The following is a 21,587-nucleotide window of genomic DNA, read 5'->3' as shown; positions in this document are numbered from 1 at the left end:
AATATTAAATAATCTATTTCTGTTAATGCAGATATTATCACATGTTGTTTGTTATAAGGGCTTAATAATGAACTATTTGTTTTGCTGTTTGTTTAAATTATGAGTGATTTTCTATTCTTATTTAGATTATTAAAATTTTTTTTTTATATAAATCCTACATTTATAAATAAATCTTGGTAAAGGTGTCCTAACAAGTTTTATTAAACTATTTGGAAGATTGTATTTTTATTGTTGTATAAAATTTTTTATTAAACAATAATTTCACAAGTTCATGGTGGCAAACATCCATTTTCAAGTATGGTTTCAAATCAGTTTGATACCAAAACTAATTTTGAGCTCTTTTTATAACCATTAAACTTAAATTTAATCTCTCGTATAATATTTTGAAAACATTCTATTTCGATGAAATTATACCATTTTTAATTGCTTTTAATTGTTTTTCATTATTTCTTTTTGGTTTATTGATGCATCTTAATTTATTAATTCTATTAATTTTTCTATGTAAAATAAATAGCAATACATTATAATCAAGCCATTTAATAACTAACAAAACATCATACCTGCCAAGTCTCCTGTTTTTTAATGAAGACTCCTGTATTTTACGACTATCTCCTGTTTACCCATATATTCTCAAATTTCTCCGTATTTGTTGAAGAAATTTTAAAAAAACACAAAAATTGGCGATAAAATATCCACTGATAGCAAAAATACTTCTCTTATTCCTCAAATGATAGGAATATATGTTTAGCGTTAATAGTTTAAGTACTTATAAATAATGGTTTAAAAAATCTTCTTTAGATTAATATTTATATACATATTTAATACTTTGCTGAATGTAAGTGCTTATATTCAATTTTGAATTTCTCTTTTTGACCTACTTGATTATGTGTGATGTATCAAAATTTTACTCATAACCTAAAAAATGTAGCCTAAAATTTGGTGTAGGCAGACATTTTCAAAGTTATTCTAAAGCCATACCAGTGTACAACAATTTTACATAATTTTAAATTTCAAATGTTTCTTATTTTAGTAGACATGTTAATCTTTTTTACTGTGAAACCTGTTGGGAGCGACCACTCTCTGTTACACAGTAAACTGGTCGTTCTTAGGGGTTATCTCCATTGACTTCAAAATATTATTGAAGGTACCTGATTTTTAGCAAAATATTTTAATTTTAGTCACTGTTATTTTCTTGGGGCGGAAATGCCACCTGTAGTGGCATCATGCAAACAGGATCTATAAATAAAATTAAGAGTCAATAAAAATGATCCTTACTGACCCCGTGGCAGAATTGCAGTGACATGAGGACGTTGTCACAGAACTTTAGAGTTCTTGCCAAAAGATTTATCTTTTGGAAAGTAAAAAATTTTGGTCTGTTTTTGCAGCAGAAATTTACATGTAAAATTTGAATCTCTCATTAAAATAATAACTTTTTGAAGCTCTTAATTTATACCTATACTGTAAATCCATTTTGATTGTATTTTTAGCAGTTATTGATATTGATTTTCACATGGCTTTTAGATATCCCGATATATTTCATGGGAAATTCGAATTGCGCATTTGATCATTCTCTTTTTAAGGCAATGATTCTATCAATTTTTTTGGCAGTTTTTAAAACCCGATATTTTTTATACGATATTACAACAATAAATTCTTGAAACGAAACATGCATTTGAGTAACCCCTTTCTGAAGAGTCGGATTTGCTTGATTTCGTCGTCTTATCTGTTTTTCAGTAATGACTGCAACAGATTTTATGATATTTAATTATTTTCTTAATGTGATGATGATTTGCAAAATGTAATAAAGGAAATGATTAATGTGTCCTCCCTCCCAACCAAATGCGAGAATATCGCCCATAATATTATAATCAAAGAAATATTATATATTCAATTAAAAAAAAGGATGATTGTTTTTGTAAACACAGCGATTTTGTTACCTTAAATTAGTAACATACATCTTTGTTATTATAAAAGTATCTTGCAGAAAGATATTAGTGCTAGAGAATTTTGTCGCAGAAAGCCCAAAAAAATTCTGCCATAGGGCTTACGGATATAATTATGAATAAAAACAAATTTACCAATGGATAGAATGGAAATTTATGAATAATATAAATATTCTAAATAAATAAACAATTATGTTTTTCATTTAGGTTTTCATTTAATTTAATATCATACAAATTAGTTAGCTTTAAAAAATGAAAAGTGGTTTGTTTAAGATGCTTAGTTTTTTCTAAAAAAACTTATTTTTCTAATTCAACTTTCGACTATTAAAATAATTCACTGATGTCATCGTCTTTAGTACAATTTGATTGCAATGTGTGGTTTTAGACCTTTATGAGAGATTGTCAAAAATAGCTCTCTATATAAGAACCCCACACAAATATTTTGAACATATTCTGGCATTTGGTGCTGTTGCTTGCTTTTGGTCACTGGAAGAGGTTTTAATGGTCTCGCCTAAATGTTTTCTTCAACACATTCTATGGAGAAAATTCCGCGCCTCCTGAAAGTGGTTGTAAATAGATGAGGTCGCTACATGAAGATAGTCTTTCCTAGAGGTTTTACTGTATAAAAGTTTATTCTGTAAATTAAAATTCAAGATTAGCGGTTGCCATATGGCAACCAATTAAAATAAAGTGGCTACCAAAATTACCACCGTTCACTCATCACAGTCTCTTTTTGTCATTTGACATCCTATCCTTACCACTCCTTAATTCTTGAAAATGCACATAAAAATGTTTAATTTTTATAACTTCTATTTATCATGGTGCATAGCCCTTCAACCACAGTCTATTTCAGTGTGCCATCGGTCCATAGTGTATGAAAGCGCTGATCATTTTACAGGTTTGATGAAATACTTGCGAGTCCGCTAGGGCGTCTAGTGAGCTGGCATTGGTCAGATTATTGCACTCTTATGTGCAACTCTGCTGCATTTTACACGATATTCTCAATTTCAAGCTTCATTTTCCCCTCTGAAATCGATCGATCATTTTTTAATGGCTGATATAATCAAGAAAAGCTTTTTTGTCAAAAACTAGTTATTTTATCATGATCATGTGAAGTCTTTGAAAATTATTTTGCATTTTGTTATTGTATATATTGCTTAAAAAATTTTTTTTTTTGAGTGCTTAAAAAGGACTTAAAAGGTGCTTATTTTTTGTGAAAAGATTTGGCTACGCCCCCTGTTTATTTTATAATTAAATATTTGATAAATTGTATGGTAATGAATTTAGCCATGCAAATTTTTAATTAGGTTAAATTTAAGCAAAATAAAATTCAATCCTAACTTTTTTCAATGAATTTAAATGAAAACATTTTATTTTTTTATTATTAGGCCGTGCCTAGGGATGGAAGAACTAGGTGCCCAGAAATAACTGTAAACCAGTAAAAGAGAAAAAATTGATCTATAAACCAGTATTCATGAATTTGTGACTTTTTAGGGCCCAGGGGCCCTAAAAATCAGGGATGAGATTTTTCCGCTTTGTAACGGATTTCCGCCTTTTTCACTTCTGTCTCTTGAATTTCAGCCTTATTATCAAAAACTCCTATTTTCTAAAAGTTTCAGTTTTTTAAATAAATGTTTCGCCTTTTCTGAAAATTAAGTCGTTGAAATAAAATAATTATATTTATTTCCAATTTGATATATAGATATAATATATCGAAAGCTATTTTGAAAATTCAAACTACATAGCTGCTAACCCTTCTACATATCTACTTATTTTAGCTTTTACGAGCAGAAAATAAGATTTTCTTAATTTTCCCCCTTCCGCTAGATAGCTCGTATTTTAATATCAAACTTCGATTTTCGTATTTACCTGATTTAAAAGTTGTTCACTGCGATTCTTATTCACGCGATTTCAATATCGTTCATTGCGTTTCTTATTTACGAGATTTTAAAATCCAATATCGCGATTTGTATTCAGGCATTTTTAAAATTCTATGTAACGATTCGTATTCACGGCGAGTTTATCCAAAGTCGTGATTAATTTTTGCGGTTGTAATATTCAACATCTATTTTTGTACTTACATGTGATTTAAAAATTATCCTTTGGATTCGTATTCACGCCATTTAGAAATTATGCATCGTAATTCGTATCTACGCGATCTGAAAATTACGCATCATGATTTCTATTTTCACATTTTTGAAATCCAATATCGAGTTTCATTCACGTGATTTCTATATCGTGATTTATATTCACGCGATTTTAAAATCCAAGATCGCGATTCTTGTAAAAAGTAAATTTTTTTTGGAATTAGTTCCTATAAATGTGGCAGTTATTCTATCGACGATTATTGCTATATGTAGGCATTTCAACATCAGCGAAACTGGATGAGAATATGTTACTGATATTTTTGCTATAAATCACGATTTACTCCCATGAAAATTCAGCTTTTTTGCCTTTTGGCCAATCTCATCCCTGAAAAATTCAGTAGGTTTATAGTTCAATTTGTTTCTCTTTTTACTTTTATGCCACATTTAACAAATTTTTTTAAATCTAAATAAACTGCACTTCTAGTTCTATCTTAGGTCCCAGTAGAAAAGGTTATTTATTTTATGGTTAATTACTGTATGATCATAATAGATCTTTCCACTTGTAATTGCGAAGAAGACATTGCCACTGTCACTCATTCCGCTGTTACCTGTTACTGGCTCTAAAGTTATTAGTAATGAATTTAGGTTTCTAGTTTCAAGAAGGATACCGCATGAAACTGATTGTTAAGTTTGTAATAATTTAACGGAATGTTTTTAATTGTAATTTATAATAATACATTATAATAAATTGCACCAAAAAATTATAGTTGTAAAATCAGGGGTGTGTTTAGAAGAATGGGTCCGTTAACGGACACTTCACAAAATATATTTTCATAGAAACGGACCCTTCAAAAAATAATTTATCTTTTAATCTGACCCTTCACAAGATATCTTTTCATAAAAACGGACCCTTCATAAAATAATTTATCTTTCAATCCGACCCTTCACAGATTTGTTTATATTCATTATTGTTTTGGTGAAAAAAAAAGAAAGACTGTTCGAAACGAACTAAGTTTTCCAAGTTTCTCTAAGTTTAAATTCCAAATGTAGTATTCTAAGAAAATATTTCTACTTTTACAAACATTGTGTGCATTCTTAATAATATTAAATGATAATTTTTTTGTAAATAAATAATTGATCAATTTATATGATTCATAATCAATTAATTATTCATAAAATTAATTAATAGATTATTATGTAATAAACATTAATTACTGACAATTTTTTAAATAAAATATTATAAATTTAAGAATTGTTTAAGTTTACTTAATGCGTAACACATTAAAAGTGATACATAACTAAGTTGTGTTACTTAAAATATGTCAATAGAAATTATAAAAAATGTGAGTGATTTTGATTCCATTATTCGTCCGAAATTAATATTCTCTGAGCAGTATAGGCTAAATACTTAATATTTGTATGTTGCATCGCTAATTGAGTAGCAGCAATTGTTGAGCAGAATCTTCTACCTATTTACAATTTAAAAACTTCTTGAAAAGATTTTTAGCAATTTTTGCAATAACAGGACCCTATTTGCGCAAATTCACAGAAGCAGGTCCCTGGTTGAAAGAATGTGACTTAGCGCTTATTTTATATTCACAAATTAAGAGTAGTTTTTTCACAATTTTACAAAAACAGGACCTTTTGCAAAATGTATGGACAGACCCCTGGAAATGATTAATAAATTTAGATGCAGATTTAAATATGTCCATTCTAAACTGTAGCGTAATGAGGTAATATGATAGAACTCTTTTAGTTTTAAACTCATGATTTAGAAATAAAATGAAACTCAAAAATGTAATAATAGCAGAGTAGAATGATAAAAATAAATATTGAACGTATATGCCTTTAAATTAGGGTATTTTATTGATTGTCTACCAGTCACCAGTCAAAATTTTCATGACCTTTATTCCAAATATGATTTTCAAGGATTTTTGAGCTAATTAGTTTTAAGATGCAATACATGGACTCTTATAGAGAAATCAGAAATAGCTGTTAAAAAGCAGTTGTAATTAATAACAAATCCACTGAAGCAAATATTTTTTTTATTTTAAAGAATGTAATTTTACATGGCAAGTACGATATTCGAGCAAAATCGGTTGAATAGTTCCTGGGGGAAAATAGTACGATTTAAAATTGCGATTTTTTAAAAAGTTATATTTCTCAGGAACTATTTGACAGATTTTGCTCAAATTTTGTATTTTACCATGTAAAATTGCATTCTTTTAACTGGTGTAAAAACTTATGTACCTTTACAATTAAAATGAAATTTTAAAATTAAAATTTAATTGACTTTTTAATGAAAGGAATAAATATTTAATAAAATTTATTTTTTGCATGAAATTTTGTTTGGATAAACTAATTTTATAATTGTGTGCAAATTTTTTTAAAATTTGCTTAAAAAGTTCTCTAGATATAGAGAATTATGCAGATAGTAAAATTAACATTGAGAGATCGATTCTTTAGACCACTCTCCTGACCAAACTGTTGGGACCATATTTTCCAGACTGCAGCTATATTTTGAGAGTCAGAAATTTGATTCCATCAAAAGAAGGTATGTTCAGTCAGAGAAAGTCAGTTTTTGTATTGAAATTTGTAACTTAAAATATCGCATTGCATTAATTAATTAACATATTTGAGGTCACCCCCTCAAGCCGTTAAAAGTTAGTCCCAGATCATGAAGACCTGATCATTAGGTTAAAAGTTACTAAAGGTGGTCCGTTTAATTTTTTTGTCCGCTATACATAACTTTTAGATTATGCAGAAAAAATATCTAAATTTTTATAAAAATGAATTTGTTCGCCCACACTAAAAGCAAAAAATTATTATGAACAGGGTGCATAGCATTTTTTTCATTTGCATTTGGTGCATAGCATCATTTGCAATGTTGAAAATTAAAAATATTTTAGATATTAGGTACCTATTCTTTTCTTTTGAGTCATGTTTAAATCCTCTAGCACTACCATTTATCAGCTAGACTGCTATTTTTCACATTTATAAGGGGATGTATTTATTTCCTTTTCATGTACTTCTTCTTTTGACTCGTCATGCGTTGAAATTCCAAATTGTTCTGCCTATTTCTGAAAAACCCGAAATCTGCCTTTTCAGGTCTGCATTATACTTTCAACTGTAAGGTGCAATATCCTTAAATGTGATGGAAAGAAAATATTTTGAAGAAAAAAAGCATAAATAAAACTTTCTATGCTAACCCCCCTTTGATTTCATCAGGCAAACCGTGGGAGGTTTTTGTGATTTTCATCTCCATGTAACGCAAATGCAGGCTAGTTCCATCATAAAGCCCTCCACAGAGGCAAATTTCTCTTAAAACTTGATCTAGGAGTTCCCTCAACCTTCTGGATTAGGTACAAAACTACAAGGCTACGGAGTTGAACATTAATAGTTGTAAACTCAAAATTAGGTTGACTGTTCCACCCCAGTTATGAAATAAAAAAATAAAATATATGGTTGCCCGGTACTCAATTTCACTAATAATCTGGAGTCTACTGTATTAAAAAAGTATCATTTTTTTTACTGTAAATAAATAAAAAAATATATAATACAATTCTAACAATAGGGTAGAAATAGTTGAAAGTTATATATATCATGACAGGTTTTTTCTCAAACATCAATGACCGTTTGAAAATATACTAGTAATGTTTTGCCAAAAGGATGAGTAACTTATCCATAGGTCCTCTGGTTGCTGAATGTAGATGAAGGAAAAAGAGCTAAATTATTTATTCTTTTGTACATATAGATTTGAAAACTTTATTGATGCAACTCATAGAACCCAAATTTTTTGGTATTTGGCAAACAAATAAATAAAATGTTTAACTTTATAATGAAATAAATGTGTTTAAAAATCGTTATTAATCTCAATACTGAATTACCTTTACGTGTTGATTTATTATTAAAGAGACAAAAACTAAACACATCGTTTCAAAATTTTTTCTCATGTATGCAATTTTGATTTTTTTAAAAAAAGTAACTCATTCACGTTAAGTCATTTTAAATTGGTTTATATCTACAACAATTTCTTAATTATTATTTGTACATCATAATTACTCATTTATTTTTATTTGTATTTATTTTTATTATTTGAAATTATGATATATTTTTTTATTGCAGTAACTATTTTATAGTGCATTTTATTTACTATGACTAGTACTGTAAGGACTTTTCAGATTAATATTATGAAATAATATTTTCTACCTCAAATTTTTAGAAGTCAGACATTTTAGTTTACTAAAACACAGCATTTAAATAACAATTAAAGGCAACTAAGAAGAAAAATCAAAATACTTTTTGTTGAAATGTTCTTTACAATTTTCCCTTTGTGTAAATTATCTTCCCTGTGGCAGAATCGCAGGGATACGGCGACCTTGTCGCAGAACGTTACAGAGTTCTCGCAGAAAGAATTTCTCTTTAGAAAGTAAAAAATTCTTTCTGCAAAAATTTTTTAAATTTTTTTTCTTTAAAATTATATTTAAAAGATGCCTTTTTCAAGCATCAGAGGGGAAAGAAATGTTCATAATTTTTCGATTCTAATTTGAGAAAAATGAAAAATAAAGAATATTGAAGCAAAAAATTTTTTTTCTGCAGAAATTTTTTTTCCCTTCCAGAGGGGAAGAAGGGATTAATTTTAGCGTAGATGATTAATTTTAACGTGATTTTTTAATTTTAGTTTTCTTTGCTTTCACGGATTTTACGATTTTTAATTATTTTTTATGTGATGGTTTACGAAATGCAAAAAACGAAATAATTAGTGTGTTTTCCTCTTACAAAATGTGACAATATCGCCCGAGATGATTAGAATTCAAGTAAAATATTACATACTTATTTTAAAAAAATACATGCAATTTTATTATACCCAAATAGGCTTTTCTTTGTGAATACAATGTTTCTGTTACTTTAAATTTAATTAATAACATATATATTAGTTATTATTAAAAGTATCTTGTAGAAAGATATTAGTGCTAGAGAGGTTTGTTGCAGAAAGCCCAAAAAAATTCTGCCACAGGGATTATCTTTAGAGATTCCCACATCAATCTTATTTCTTGGCCTATCCGTAGGTTTTGGTTGTCTGCTTGCTGAGGCATTTCAGGCATATGTCTCACAGTGTAAAATGAGGTGGCTCTTTTGTTGTAAGGGATCTGTATCTCTGTGGTTGGTAGGTATAATGGTGGGAAATATTTTCATCTGTGGAAAGACCATTAACCAGGGCTCCCGCAGGTCAGGAAAAACCTGGAATTCTCATTGAATTTTATTTTAACTCTAAAAAGCACTGAAAGTTCCAATTTTTTTTTTTCTTCAAGAAAACCTGGAAAATTCTTATATATCATACCTGGAAAATTACCAGTCTTAGAATTGTCAATAACAGTAATCAGTTATTGAGATTCAACATAAATAATTTTAATATCTATTACGATTATTTTATAAAATTACATTTTTTAGTGAAACTTTTCCAGGTTTCCATTCTCATTCTATTATATGTTTTTACTCACAAAATCTAATATTTGTTATTACAAATGAAAAAAAAGAAAATTTGAAGTTTTCTGATGAAAAACTGCATGGTATTGATAAAATATGGTATGAATTTTTATTGAAATTTACCCGATATACCTGGTAAGTCAGGGAATTTTTTTTTTCTGAAATTGAGTGGGAATCCTGATTAACACTTTGTCGTTATTTTTTGAAGATGAGAAAGTAAGTGAAAAGGAGAGAAAGTAACAAGTTTCATAAAGACTCAATTTTTGAAAGTTGCGGAAAGTTAAGATTTTTAGAATAATTTAATAATTTGTATTTAAATAAAACCAGATAAAGAATTAGCAAGATATCTTTTAAGGAAGATAATACCTGTTTGGAAAAGTACTTTACAGAATTGTAATAAGAAATTCTGAAGATTTTATGCAAATTTTAATGAATTTTTCTAAGCAATGCACATCTTCAGATTCTAATTTATAATTTATAATTACGACTACTTTTGACCATACATGGGAACCTTACTTTTAAAAAGTAAAGAGTTGAAGTACTTTAGGCCAAGTAACGACTAAATAGTAAAAAGTTTTGATTCTGAAAAGTAACATGTAAAAAGTACAAGTTTGCAAAGCAAAATAAGTAATGATTTTAAAATACATTTCAAGGTAATCAAAAATTCATAGTAACCTTAATTTTCTTTAAAATATGTAAGAAAAATATGTAATTTTAATTTAAAATGTATTGAATTTTAATTAGAATGTATAAAACTTTAAAATGCGTGAAAAAGTTACAAACTTCATTGAAGTAGTGAACGTCAAAAATATCCAAAAATCAAAATTCAATGTTTATTTGTCAAAAGAAGTTTTATTCATTTTAAAACTACCAAGAAGTTTTATTTTTATTAAAAGATATTATAATTTCTGTTTAAAGAACTAAGTTTAAAAAAATGTATTCATATGCACTGGTAACCCACTAAATTATGAATTATAAGTTAAAAGAAAATAATTTTAGAATTTTAAAAATGTCATTTTAATTTGTTATAAAGATATTTCATATTGAGTTCACTTACAATTAAAAATTGAGCACTAAAGTATTATTTTTAAATTTATTCATATGATGAACTAAGTGTTTAAATGGTAAAATTCGAAAAATAATAAAATATTGTTCTTATTTAAAATCAAAGAAGTAATAAAACTCTAGAATTTGGTTTCAAATTTATACTATATTTTAATTAAATGAAACAAATTTTAAATGGCATAAAATTTAAATTTTGTGAAAGAAATGTTTGGTTTAGTATCATCAAATAAATTATTGAAATTATTTAGAAAAACACATATAGTTGCCAAAAATTTTGGTTGTTTAAGCATCACTGCTTTTTAAGGGGAAAAAAACGTGTGCATCTAACAAAAGAAAAGTGAAACCCTCACCGATCTGAATTCATAAGACTTTCAACAGTGTGCCCCCCTCCCTCCAAAGGGATATCTAAGAGAAACAGTGCCTCTGGCAAATCTCTAGTCCCTGCCCTTTAACCCATTGCCAGTGTCGCCCAAATTCAGTTCAGGCAACTAATATGTGCATTTTTTGTAATGCTCATACTGACTTCGGGCAAGAGAAAAATTAACGTTTCTATTTTGTGAAGCCCGAACTGAGTTCGTTTCTACTTTAGGATACTTAGTTCACTATTTTCCTAATAGGTGGTCCTAGTTTTTCACAGATTACGACTTCGATCGAGGGAGGGAAATGTGGGTGGGGTTTTTGGGATATACCATACTGTAAAAGATTTGTAAAATTTATGTATTGAAAATCATATTGCTGTTTTTTTTATATTATATTATGCTAGTAATATATTTAGCTTCAAAATTTTTGTTTAATTTGCTCTTATTGAATAAGATATGTGAGTAATCCACTACTTTTTTATGTGTACGTAAAAATTATAAATACAGTAGTTATTGCATTTAAAATTTTATTATTGCTGTAAAAAACCATTTTCTAACTTTTATAATAATATAAAGAGCAAAATTAAACAGTAAAAAAAATGTTCAATTTTTCTGAAATATATGTCACTGTTAAAGGGTAAAAAGTATTATATTTTCTATTTTTTTCTAATCAAAATAAAGGCATCATGTAAAGAATGTAATCATTTTGGCTATATAAAGATTATATTAATATAATCAAAAATTTGCAAATAACTATAATAATTCAAATTTTAATAAAAAGTTTTTCTAAGATAATATGGTTAAAAAAACGTTGCTCTGAGTTTTTTTTTTTAAAAAGGACAATCACTCAATTTAGAAATAAATATCACTCTTTATTAGAAATTAGACTAAAATTGTTGTCATTTGAAAAAGTAAAGATTTTTTGCTAACAGCAAAATAATAAAACTTTAAGAAAGTTCTGACTAAATGTATTCTGATCAAATCAAATAAAATTTGCTTAATATTATAAATTAAAGAGCTCAGTACAAAAACAATTACGACTGATTAAGGAAATTGCTCATTAAAGTAATTGTTAATCATTAAAAAACATCGGTAGCATCAGAAAAAAAAACATAAATTTCAATATTTATATAACACTCTCCTTGCATTAAAAAAGGAAAAAAATTCCTTTCGTAAATTTTTAAATATATTAATGAGTTTAACGCTATTGTTTAAATTTATTGCAAAGAGCAATTTGAAAAGAATTGAACTAGTGATTAAAATTTTGCAAATTGCTATTAAAGATGCTTCTTTTTACTCTTTTTAAAAATCTGTATAATGCGCAAATTAAAAAAGTGAACTTTTCGGATAACTTTTGATCGAGAGATTAGATTTTCTTTTTTTGATTATTAGGACTCAATGGTTCCATGACTTAACCTTAAAAATGCTAGTTAATTAGTGCAGACATTATATTTTAAGTAAAGAAATCGGACATAAAAATGACTTTCTCTGAATATAATTTTTTTTTTCTCTGCGGATTTGGATTTGTGATATTCAAAATATGGGTTAACAGTAGTCTGGGAAATATAATGCCAATGTTAATAAAAAAAAAATTTGATTAAATAATGGCTGAAAAAAATTTGATTTCTAAGTATAAAAAATTCTTACATAATTTTAAAGTATCCAATTTTAAATGACAAAATTCAAACTTAATCGATCAAATAGTTCTTGAGAAATCAAATTTTGAATACACAATATTAAGATAAAGAGACTTTGAAGAACATTTCTGTGTCTTAACATAAGGGTAACCAATATGAAAGTTTGATGTGTTTTCTTCTGAACTTCCTAAAAAGAAAAGAAATAGTTTGCAACTCAGCACTATTCGTAGGACCAATGCCATGTAATAGACACTAAACCTCTTCATTATATATTTTTTTTACAAAGATTTGAATGCTTAGATTGAAACTTTTAAAGTTTTGAAATTAGTTGTTGTTTTCATAGTTAAGTATTTAGTTTCAATAACACTAAAGTGAGCAACGACAATATTTAATTGTAATATTAATTTTTGATTTATCAATGTCCAAATTTTAAAATGATTTCTCATAAGGATAATTGCTTGATGGATACAATTTTTAACCCAAATTAATGATTAAATTCCCAACATTCGTGTTGTATTAGTAACCAAGGATATCCACAGGGATTTTTTCAGGGGAAGATTTGAAATAGAAAAACATTAATCAAAATATTTAAAAAATCATGTAATATTTTTATTATAATAAATACTTTAATTTGTGTATTATCCTAAATTTTCAAATACAATTTCAATAATATGTTTAATTCTACTAACCAAAGGTTTTTAATATGAAGTTCAGTTATTTGATATTTTAACTTAATAGTAAAAATAAATAAATAAAAATTATTATACCCCAAATTTAGTATACACTATTGAAAAGTAAAAAAAAAAATTTTTACTGTTATATTTACAAAACTCAAATCTATAAGTTTTTTATGGCATTAAGTTAAAAAAAATCATTTTTATGTTATGAAATAAATTTCAAAAATTATTATAAAAAAATAACTATTAAAATAAAATAAAAAGTAACATTTAAAAATTACAAAATATAATTTTTATTAGATTTTAAAGGAGGGAGGATAAGTGCTCCTTTTTGATCCCTCCGTTGATGTCACACCATAGCTGGGCTAAAGAGAGAATAGAAGGACTAGGTCACTCCTTTGAAGAGACTTGCACCGCTCCGAGCTTCTGTTTTCAGTCAATGACGTCACAACGGCAATGCTTTTTTTTAGTATTTATTACAGGGATTACTCACCGTAGGTAACATCTTCTGTGGAGGAATGTTTTTTTTCTTCTTTCTCTCTAATTTAGAATAGGGATGAAATCTATTCTACAGATTTGACAAACGTTTTTTGAGAGCAGCTGGATATTGGGCTGGGGGACACCCTGGTGATTTTTGCATTCTTGGATTTCGGTTTCTCCAGGAAATAGCAGTCTTTTCCGACCAGTGAAGGGCTTGTACATTCACCCCCCATCTTGGTTACACAGTTGCTTTTAATGAAAGGCTAGTGAGGAGATGAAGATGTTTGGTGACCTTGACTTTTAGCCTAGGATGTTGGAAGAGAAAATAGATTTGTCTGAAGAAAAACATCTAAACATTTTTAAATTAAAAATTTTTTTTATTGATTTCTTATAACATTTTCGTTACAAATACTTGTACTTTTCCCCCCAAAAAATAATGAAAAAACAAGTAAACATATGTATTTTTAACTTTACTTTCCCTACTTGTAACGAAAGTAAAAGTATATTACCATGTATGCTTTTGGCTTACTTTAATTCATATTTTCTTCATCTCTTTAAAAAAATAAAGTTTAATCTTTTATTGGTTTAGAGCTCTTTTTTGTTTTTTTAAGAATGTAGGAAAAGTAATTACCTTTCGAATTCTTAAAAAATAAAGATTAGAGGTAATTGTGACTACTTATGGGTTTATTGTGATCATTAGCTGATGCAAATTTTGAAACTGTTGACTCAGTCTCTAGAAACCTTTATTATTGCCTTATCCTTTCCCACCCATTCCATAGACTGTAGGGCTTTTATTGAATCCTGACTCATTTGTAACGAATAAGCTTTATCTGATCCATTTTTAAAAATTTTAATTCATGTATAATTGGTCACTATAAAAGTTGTTAATTGAATAGAAAATAATTAATTAAGCTTGTTTCAGATTAGATTGGAATGCTCAAAAAAGACCTCTCAGCTTCAGTCATCAGGAAGTGTCATCTCAAAGAACTAAAAGTCAACTTCGTCATAGTTACAGTCAAAGAGAAGTGTCACATCATTCTCGTCATGAAAATGATTCTCTGCCAAGACCTTCGACTGATTTGAATATCAATCCTTCTGTAGCAAAGTCTACTCCAGTGTTAAAGAAAGAGTGTTGTAGAAGTAATTCAAACTCATCTAGTAGTTCGTTACAGTCCTCAGTGCAAGAATCTGGGGTATTTTATTTTCTGTTATATAATGTTTAATAGAACACTTCTAATTTTAATATTTTGGAATTAATATTTATGATTTTTTTATACACTTCTAGAAAAATATTATGGTGACCAGGCATTTTAAAAAAGGATCAGTTTATGATACTCTCGCTTCTGCTAGTGGCTTAGATTTTTCTCCAGTAATTCAACTCAAAAGTTTTAGTTCTCGTCGAGATGATACCAACACCCAGGCACAAGCTTCAAAAAGTGTTGAAACACCAAAGGAAATTAGTGTTACACATGATGATTACACATCAAAAATAAATGACGATACAAGTTCAAGTGAGAAGCAAGAATGTGATACTTCTAATCAAAAAAGAAATCAGCCTATCAAAAAAGAAATAAGTTCTGCTTGCATTGCTGCTCATGAAAAATTTCCCTCCTGGCCTGTGGTATCAGAATTATCTTCAGTTTCCCATCGATCACATTCCTGGATTGGACAAACTGATTATCCCAAGGAAAAGATTGTTTACTCTAGACCCAAAAAAGACCACCAATATAAAATATCAACTAATCAACTTCAACCTGTTCTAGAACGAGCTTCTGATAATCCTGCCAACTCCAAAAAATCCAGCGATTGGACGCATTTAAGAGATAGTTCTCAAATTTCTTGTCATAGTTCCATCAAAGACTGTAATGGGAAACAGTTTGACTTTGAAGCTTTTCACACACCCTGCATTCCTAAATGTTATGAAGGCAAAGACTGCGCTCCACCGTCCCCTCCAGAGCGAGATGGCTCATCAAATTCTGCCCATATTTCCAAAAGTAGTGGAATTCAACATAGACATGAAAGCTTGTTTGAGCATGATGTCTCTTGGAATAATCCTCAATCTAATACACCATTTTTAGACAGGTTAAGAATGGAAAATGTTTGGCCTCCGCCACCCCCAGTTCAAATTCACCAAGCAGCAGCAGCAGCAGCACCACCACCTCTTCTACAACAAGGAAATGATTCTGAGCTATCCAGTGAGAACGGTACGTGGATGGGTAGTATGGAAAGTAGTAGTCATGGAAGAGGTATTAATAAATGGCAAGGCTCTTATAGTGATTTGAGTACCTTAAGTACCCAGTTGTCCAATCGCAGCTCTCTATTTGACAGTGGTCACTCTACTATGCCTGAGAGTGGCCGTCTGTCACCACAATCTTCCTGTGATAGTTTGTTATTGGAGGGTCCAACTCGTGCTCAAGTTGTAGCTAGACATGGTCATCGTGAAATAGTTGCTCATAGTGCTAGAGTTCAACAACCTGAAAGACACGGCTCTGAGAGTGTTCTCTACTATGCAAAATCTTGCAGGCCCATTGATTCTGTTAACAAGAATCTTGAAAACCCTAAGAACTCTACGACTGATGATGCAATGTTTCGAAGTCACGCTTCTCTAACTTTAAATGCTGTGCACAATAATAATGACATAGAAAGCAAAACTTGTAAACGTCCTGCTAGACAAGATTCTAAAACCAGTCATAATTCCTCAACAGAGTCTCGATGTTTGAATGATTCTGGATTATTAGATGCTGGTAAAGCTGCAAACCTGTTAAATTACAAAAATTTAGAAAAATATTCATCAGGAAATGTTCATAGTGGATCATTTACTAAATATAAGCCACCAAAATCTAAAAGTATAGATGAGAGCTCACGGAAACCTACAATTCCTGAAAGGAGACAACGGGCTTCTGATCCAGAATTAAAAGCCTTTCAAAAACAAGCTGTTCTTTCATTTTATCAAAGAATGTCTTTAGCTGAATCAACAAAATCTGAATCTCTTGCTAAGCTTAGAGTACCTAAATTATCTTTACCTTCTAACAATAAACCACCCAATAACCCATATGTTCAAGAGAAGCCCTCAGATAGTGGTTTATTGAACAATTATAGCAAATCAGTTCCCAATTTAATGATACTTAAAGGTCAAAACTTTGATTTGCCTCCTAGTCATCCTTTTTTTAAACAAGCAAGTGATCAGAAAAAAATGTTTCCTATGGTAAAAGATGAAATCATATCATGGAATCAACTTCCAAATGTTTTTGAGAAAAAGACAGATTCTATGGTAAGCATTTTATCACTTTCTAAATTTTTGTTATTGTATTGAAATATTTTATTTGTTCACCTGGCATGACTTTTTTAGGGTTAATACAAACTCTGGAAAAATATTTATTTTTGGTATAAATATCTCTAAGTTTTGAACCAATTTTGATGTGATATAACTATGTGGTTTTATTTTTCTGATAGCAAAATTTTCAATTCTTCATGATTTTTGAGGAAAGCTTATTTAATAAAATAAAAATGTCTGTAAATATCAGCTGTATCAGTAGGAGTTACTCTAGGATTCAGTGCTGTAAAAATCTTGGCTTTATCTGAAAAAGGCCAAGCAGGCCTATTTTTTATGTAAAAAGATCAGTCTTTTTTTTTTTTTTTTAAATAGCTGGTCTTTTATATTTTATTAAAGTTAATATACTTCTATTTAAAATTATTTTATAAAATTCTTTAACAATGGGTAGTAGTTATTAAGTACATACTTCCTAAAATTGTTTCATTTTCATGCTAAATCCATTCTGCTTGAAAATAAGCAGGTATCAAAGCATTGCATGATAAAATCTGACATCAATGACATTAATTTTTATAGTAGGTAGTATAAATTTTTTTTCTTCAAATTATTTAAAACTATTTCAAAATGATGTACCAATGGTACATAAATTGTTTGATGAAGTAAATTTTAAATGTAAGATGTATGTAATTCCTGAAGGTAGTTTGATTGATGAGGAAGAATAGGAATTATTACCATTAAATGGATATAAAGTGCAGCTTGGAGCTGAGTAATAAATTATCCGAAATAGAGGGAAAAAAATCAAAAACAATTTTGTGGGATTTCTCAAGAGTTTTATGTGGCAGGATACACCAGGGTTGGCTTTTTGCGGCAGAAACTGGTTTTTGCCATGCCAGTGGCAGAAACTGGTTATAACCGGTAAAAACTGGCAAAAACTAAACAAACGTCTATATTAGTTCTAGTAATTGCTTAATAACATTTTGTTTAAGTAAACTGCAAAATGTAACTCCATATAACTGTAACAAACTTTTTAATTCATTGTTTGTAAATATATATTATTTTGTTGATATTAAATATAAAGAGTGCAATATATCAAATATTTATAACAAATCGGCCCCACAAAACAAAGTAAACAAATCGGCCCCATTTCCTGAAACTTATTTTTCCAGTCAAGTTTTGACAACTATCCCAGCTGCTACATGGCGGTCCAGTTTTAAAAAATATGCAATAGATGAAAGTTTCACAAATCTTGCTTGTTCCTTGATGGCAATGCCTGATAGTTCTGCTGGACTTGAGAGAATCTGCTCAAATTTCTCTTTCGTGCATAGCAAATTGAGAAATTTTTTAGGTTTAGAAACTGCATCAAAACTTGTCTTTTGTTAAAGATTAATGCAGAGTGCAGACAATGTAATATTTGATTTTGAATGGTGATAATTTTGTAAATAAATTGTACGTTGTTTAGCATTTAATTGTTTTTTTCTATGAATTATCTATTGTATGTCAATCTCAGTACTTACTTTTATGTCATTTTCTGAATTTCTGCTATGCCACTTTTAGCCGGTTTCTACCAGTGGTTTTAACCACCTCGGCAGAAACTTGCCAACCTTGGGATACACATAGTTAAAAATACAAGGAATTATTTTAACCGGTCTTTGATGTTTGGATATAGGCAATTTTAAGTCAGCTTTCACAAAGTTTAATTCATTGCATGGATTTACCCTTAACCATGGGCATTTACTGCCTTTTAGATGTGTTAAGAGTTTAGAAATTTGAGGAAATTCGAAAACTTGAAGATAGTTCTATTGACCAATATTGGCCAGAATTTATTTTGTCAAAAGTACAACTAATGAAGTTAAATTTACTGTTAGTCAAGTAATGAAGGCCAATGTTAGCCTTTTTAAATGACAGGACTGCAATTGAATAAAGATTTTCTTCCTCTGACATTGTTTTCACATCCGAAAAACTGCTATCACAAAAAAAGGCTTATGAAAATTTTGATATCTTGATATGAAAAAATTTGACAATGAAATTCAGTTCCTATTATGAAGGAATTCATTTTGTTAGCATCTAATGCTTACCAAAGCTACAAGAGCTGCTTGGAAAATTTGATGCAAACTGATGAAATGAAAGAAAGAGATTAAGATGAAAAAATAAGATTAAAAGTGAAAAGTGAATTAGTTGCAGAATTCAATGAACTTGATCTAGTCTTAAATTAGAAAAATTTTTTTAAAAGAACAAATTTTTTAAACAATCAACTCAAAACTAAAGCAGGTAATTCACTGTTTATTGCTTTTGCTTTTCAACTTAAAGCAATTCTAATAGGGTAAATACACCGAAGATTTATTACTATTATTAGTGAATATAACCTTTTTCTCGTTTTCTTGATGGCACAGGAAAACTACTCAATAATTACCAAGGGGTAAGTAACAAAAATATATTTAAATCTTTAACATGATGAACACGGTACAATGGTTGACAATGCTACTACTACATTACAATGTGGCGGTTCCCAGGCGGTTCTTGCTTTTTACAAAATCTTTCTTTGCAGTTACGGTTACAATCTAATGATAAACTCCGCCATCTATCGGTGGTTCAATAACAAGTATTTCTATAATTGCCCTTTTTTTAAAAAAAGTGTGGAGGTATTATTTGTTTAGTAATGTAATTAAATTTTTATGTTTATTTTTGTGAAAACTTGAATAACTTATACAAAAACATGGTTTTGGGCATAAATTATCAAGTTTTCGCAGATCTCTAGTTGTTTCAAGTCAGTGTTTATACATTATTTTTATTAGGTGTATCTATATAGTGAGTATTGAATATTACTGTTAAATAGCTGCCAAGTTTTATGCCTTTTGTGTAAAATTTCATTTTTACATTTAAATTGATAGTAAATTTTATGCTTTCTAATTCTTTCTTGGATTTTTAAATTTAATTTAAAATGATTTTGACCACCACTTTATGTAAATGGATTAATATTTATACAAGTCTGTGATAATTATACAATGTTTTTGAATTCTGTACCAAATAAAACAGATATTTCTGTTTATAATTAAATTTTTATTTTACTACTTCTAAGGAATATCATCCTCGGAGAGCATTAAAGGTTGCAGGCCAGGGGTCAGTCCAGTGTATATTTACTACTGTTTAGTGGTACCTTCACAAATTCAACTTTAGAAAAAATGGTAGTTTCACAAAATACTTTTACTATAGCAAGTTCTCGTGCAAACCCCATTCTCGTTGCTCTCTAAGGAAAAGAGAACCTTTTTTGCTAGCTGTCTTTTACAAAAAGGTCGCACGTGTTTTGTCAGATAGCACAATGTGGTAAACCTAACCGATCGCTCGCTCCATATCAAAGAGCGCTTTTTTCCCTCTGAGTTTTTAAAAAATGAAGCAACAAGGGTCTCCCTCTATAAACTTTACAGGAAGTTAAAATTTGAACATTATTCTAAACACTCAAACATTATCTTAAACACTATTGTAAATTTATTCTAACAGACCTTTATTTTTAAAAAAAACATTTTTATCTCTGTGAAACTTTTTTTCTGTGTGACCTAGTCGAAAATTCTCATAATGATAATAACTTTTAGTGCTAGTAATGCATGTTTTTATTAAATTCAAGTTGAAATTGATCTATGGAGAATAATTCTTATGGATTTTTAAATTTAGATGCAATTTTAAGCCTACAATTTTACAATAGCAAAATTATCTTTTTTATATGGGGAAAAATATACAGATATTTACCAGTCATAAATGATTTTTATTTGTTGTGATAATTTTTGAGAATATTTTCTTACTTTACCACATTTTTGTGTTTATTTTTTAAAATAATTTTTAATTTTCACAAATTATGTCTAAATTTTCACAAAATAGGTACAAAAAAAAAAAAAAAAAAAAAACAGCTTTTAAAAAATTGGTCCCTATTTTTTTAAAAAGAGTCCCTTTTATAATTTTTGTTCCCTACATCCATTGTTTAAAGCCGCTGAACACCCTGTGTTTCTAAAACACAAATGGTCTACCTGCCTGTGACTTAGAGCTGCTATTGTTCAATGGTTAAGGCACATGGCTGTCATTTTGAAAAACTGGGTTTCAAATCCCTGCGGCAGCTTGAAGCCTTCCTAGCTTAAAACCAATGGGTACCAGCTTGTCTGGGAAATAAAGGTAACTTGTGCGCAATGCTGACCACATAACTTCAATCATGCCATTGGTCACGAAATTGTGGAGCCCTAATATAATTTAAGATAATATAAAAAATATGATTGATTTCATCCCAATATTTGCAAATGCAACTGTTTGAAAGGGAAAAAAAACCTTTTTTTTCCGCAGGGAAAACTATACTGCCTATTCCGACAGTTAGCTAAACATAAAGGTAATGCAAATATCAATTTGCTGTTCAGGTGTCACTTTTTTTTTCTTTTTTTACTTAAGTATAGAATGAATACGTAAAAATCATATAAAATGAAGTTTCCCCATCCCTGCTCTAGTGCAACGTAAATAAACTACTACAACAACAACAAAACATTTAAGAAAGAAAGGAAGAAATAAATAAATAAATAATAAAAAATAGCTAGCTACTTGCTGGAG

General features: G+C 28.9%; 1 protein-coding gene across 5 annotated transcripts in view; it reads left to right on the top strand.

The window, feature by feature from the left end:
* LOC107451508 (uncharacterized) overlaps positions 1-21,587 on the top strand; it is a 164,960-nt gene that overhangs the window by 54,772 nt on the left and 88,601 nt on the right. For 3 of the 5 annotated variants that reach the window (XM_016067629.4, XM_016067632.5, XM_016067630.5), the window contains 2 exons: positions 14,658-14,928; positions 15,021-17,006. In XM_016067629.4, coding sequence (XP_015923115.3) covers positions 14,658-14,928; positions 15,021-17,006 — 2,257 coding nt within the window. The remainder of the gene's footprint in view (positions 1-14,657; positions 14,929-15,020; positions 17,007-21,587) is intronic. The other 2 variants (XM_087154711.1, XM_016067633.5) reach the window with 1 other exon arrangement.

The sequence above is a fragment of the Parasteatoda tepidariorum genome, chromosome 11 (assembly GCF_982258835.1).
Source record: "Parasteatoda tepidariorum strain Cologne lab strain chromosome 11, Ptep-v5.0, whole genome shotgun sequence".
NCBI lineage: Eukaryota > Metazoa > Arthropoda > Arachnida > Araneae > Theridiidae > Parasteatoda > Parasteatoda tepidariorum.
The sequence above is the reverse complement of the archived record's forward strand: the minus strand, read 5'-3'. Positions and strand labels throughout refer to the sequence as shown.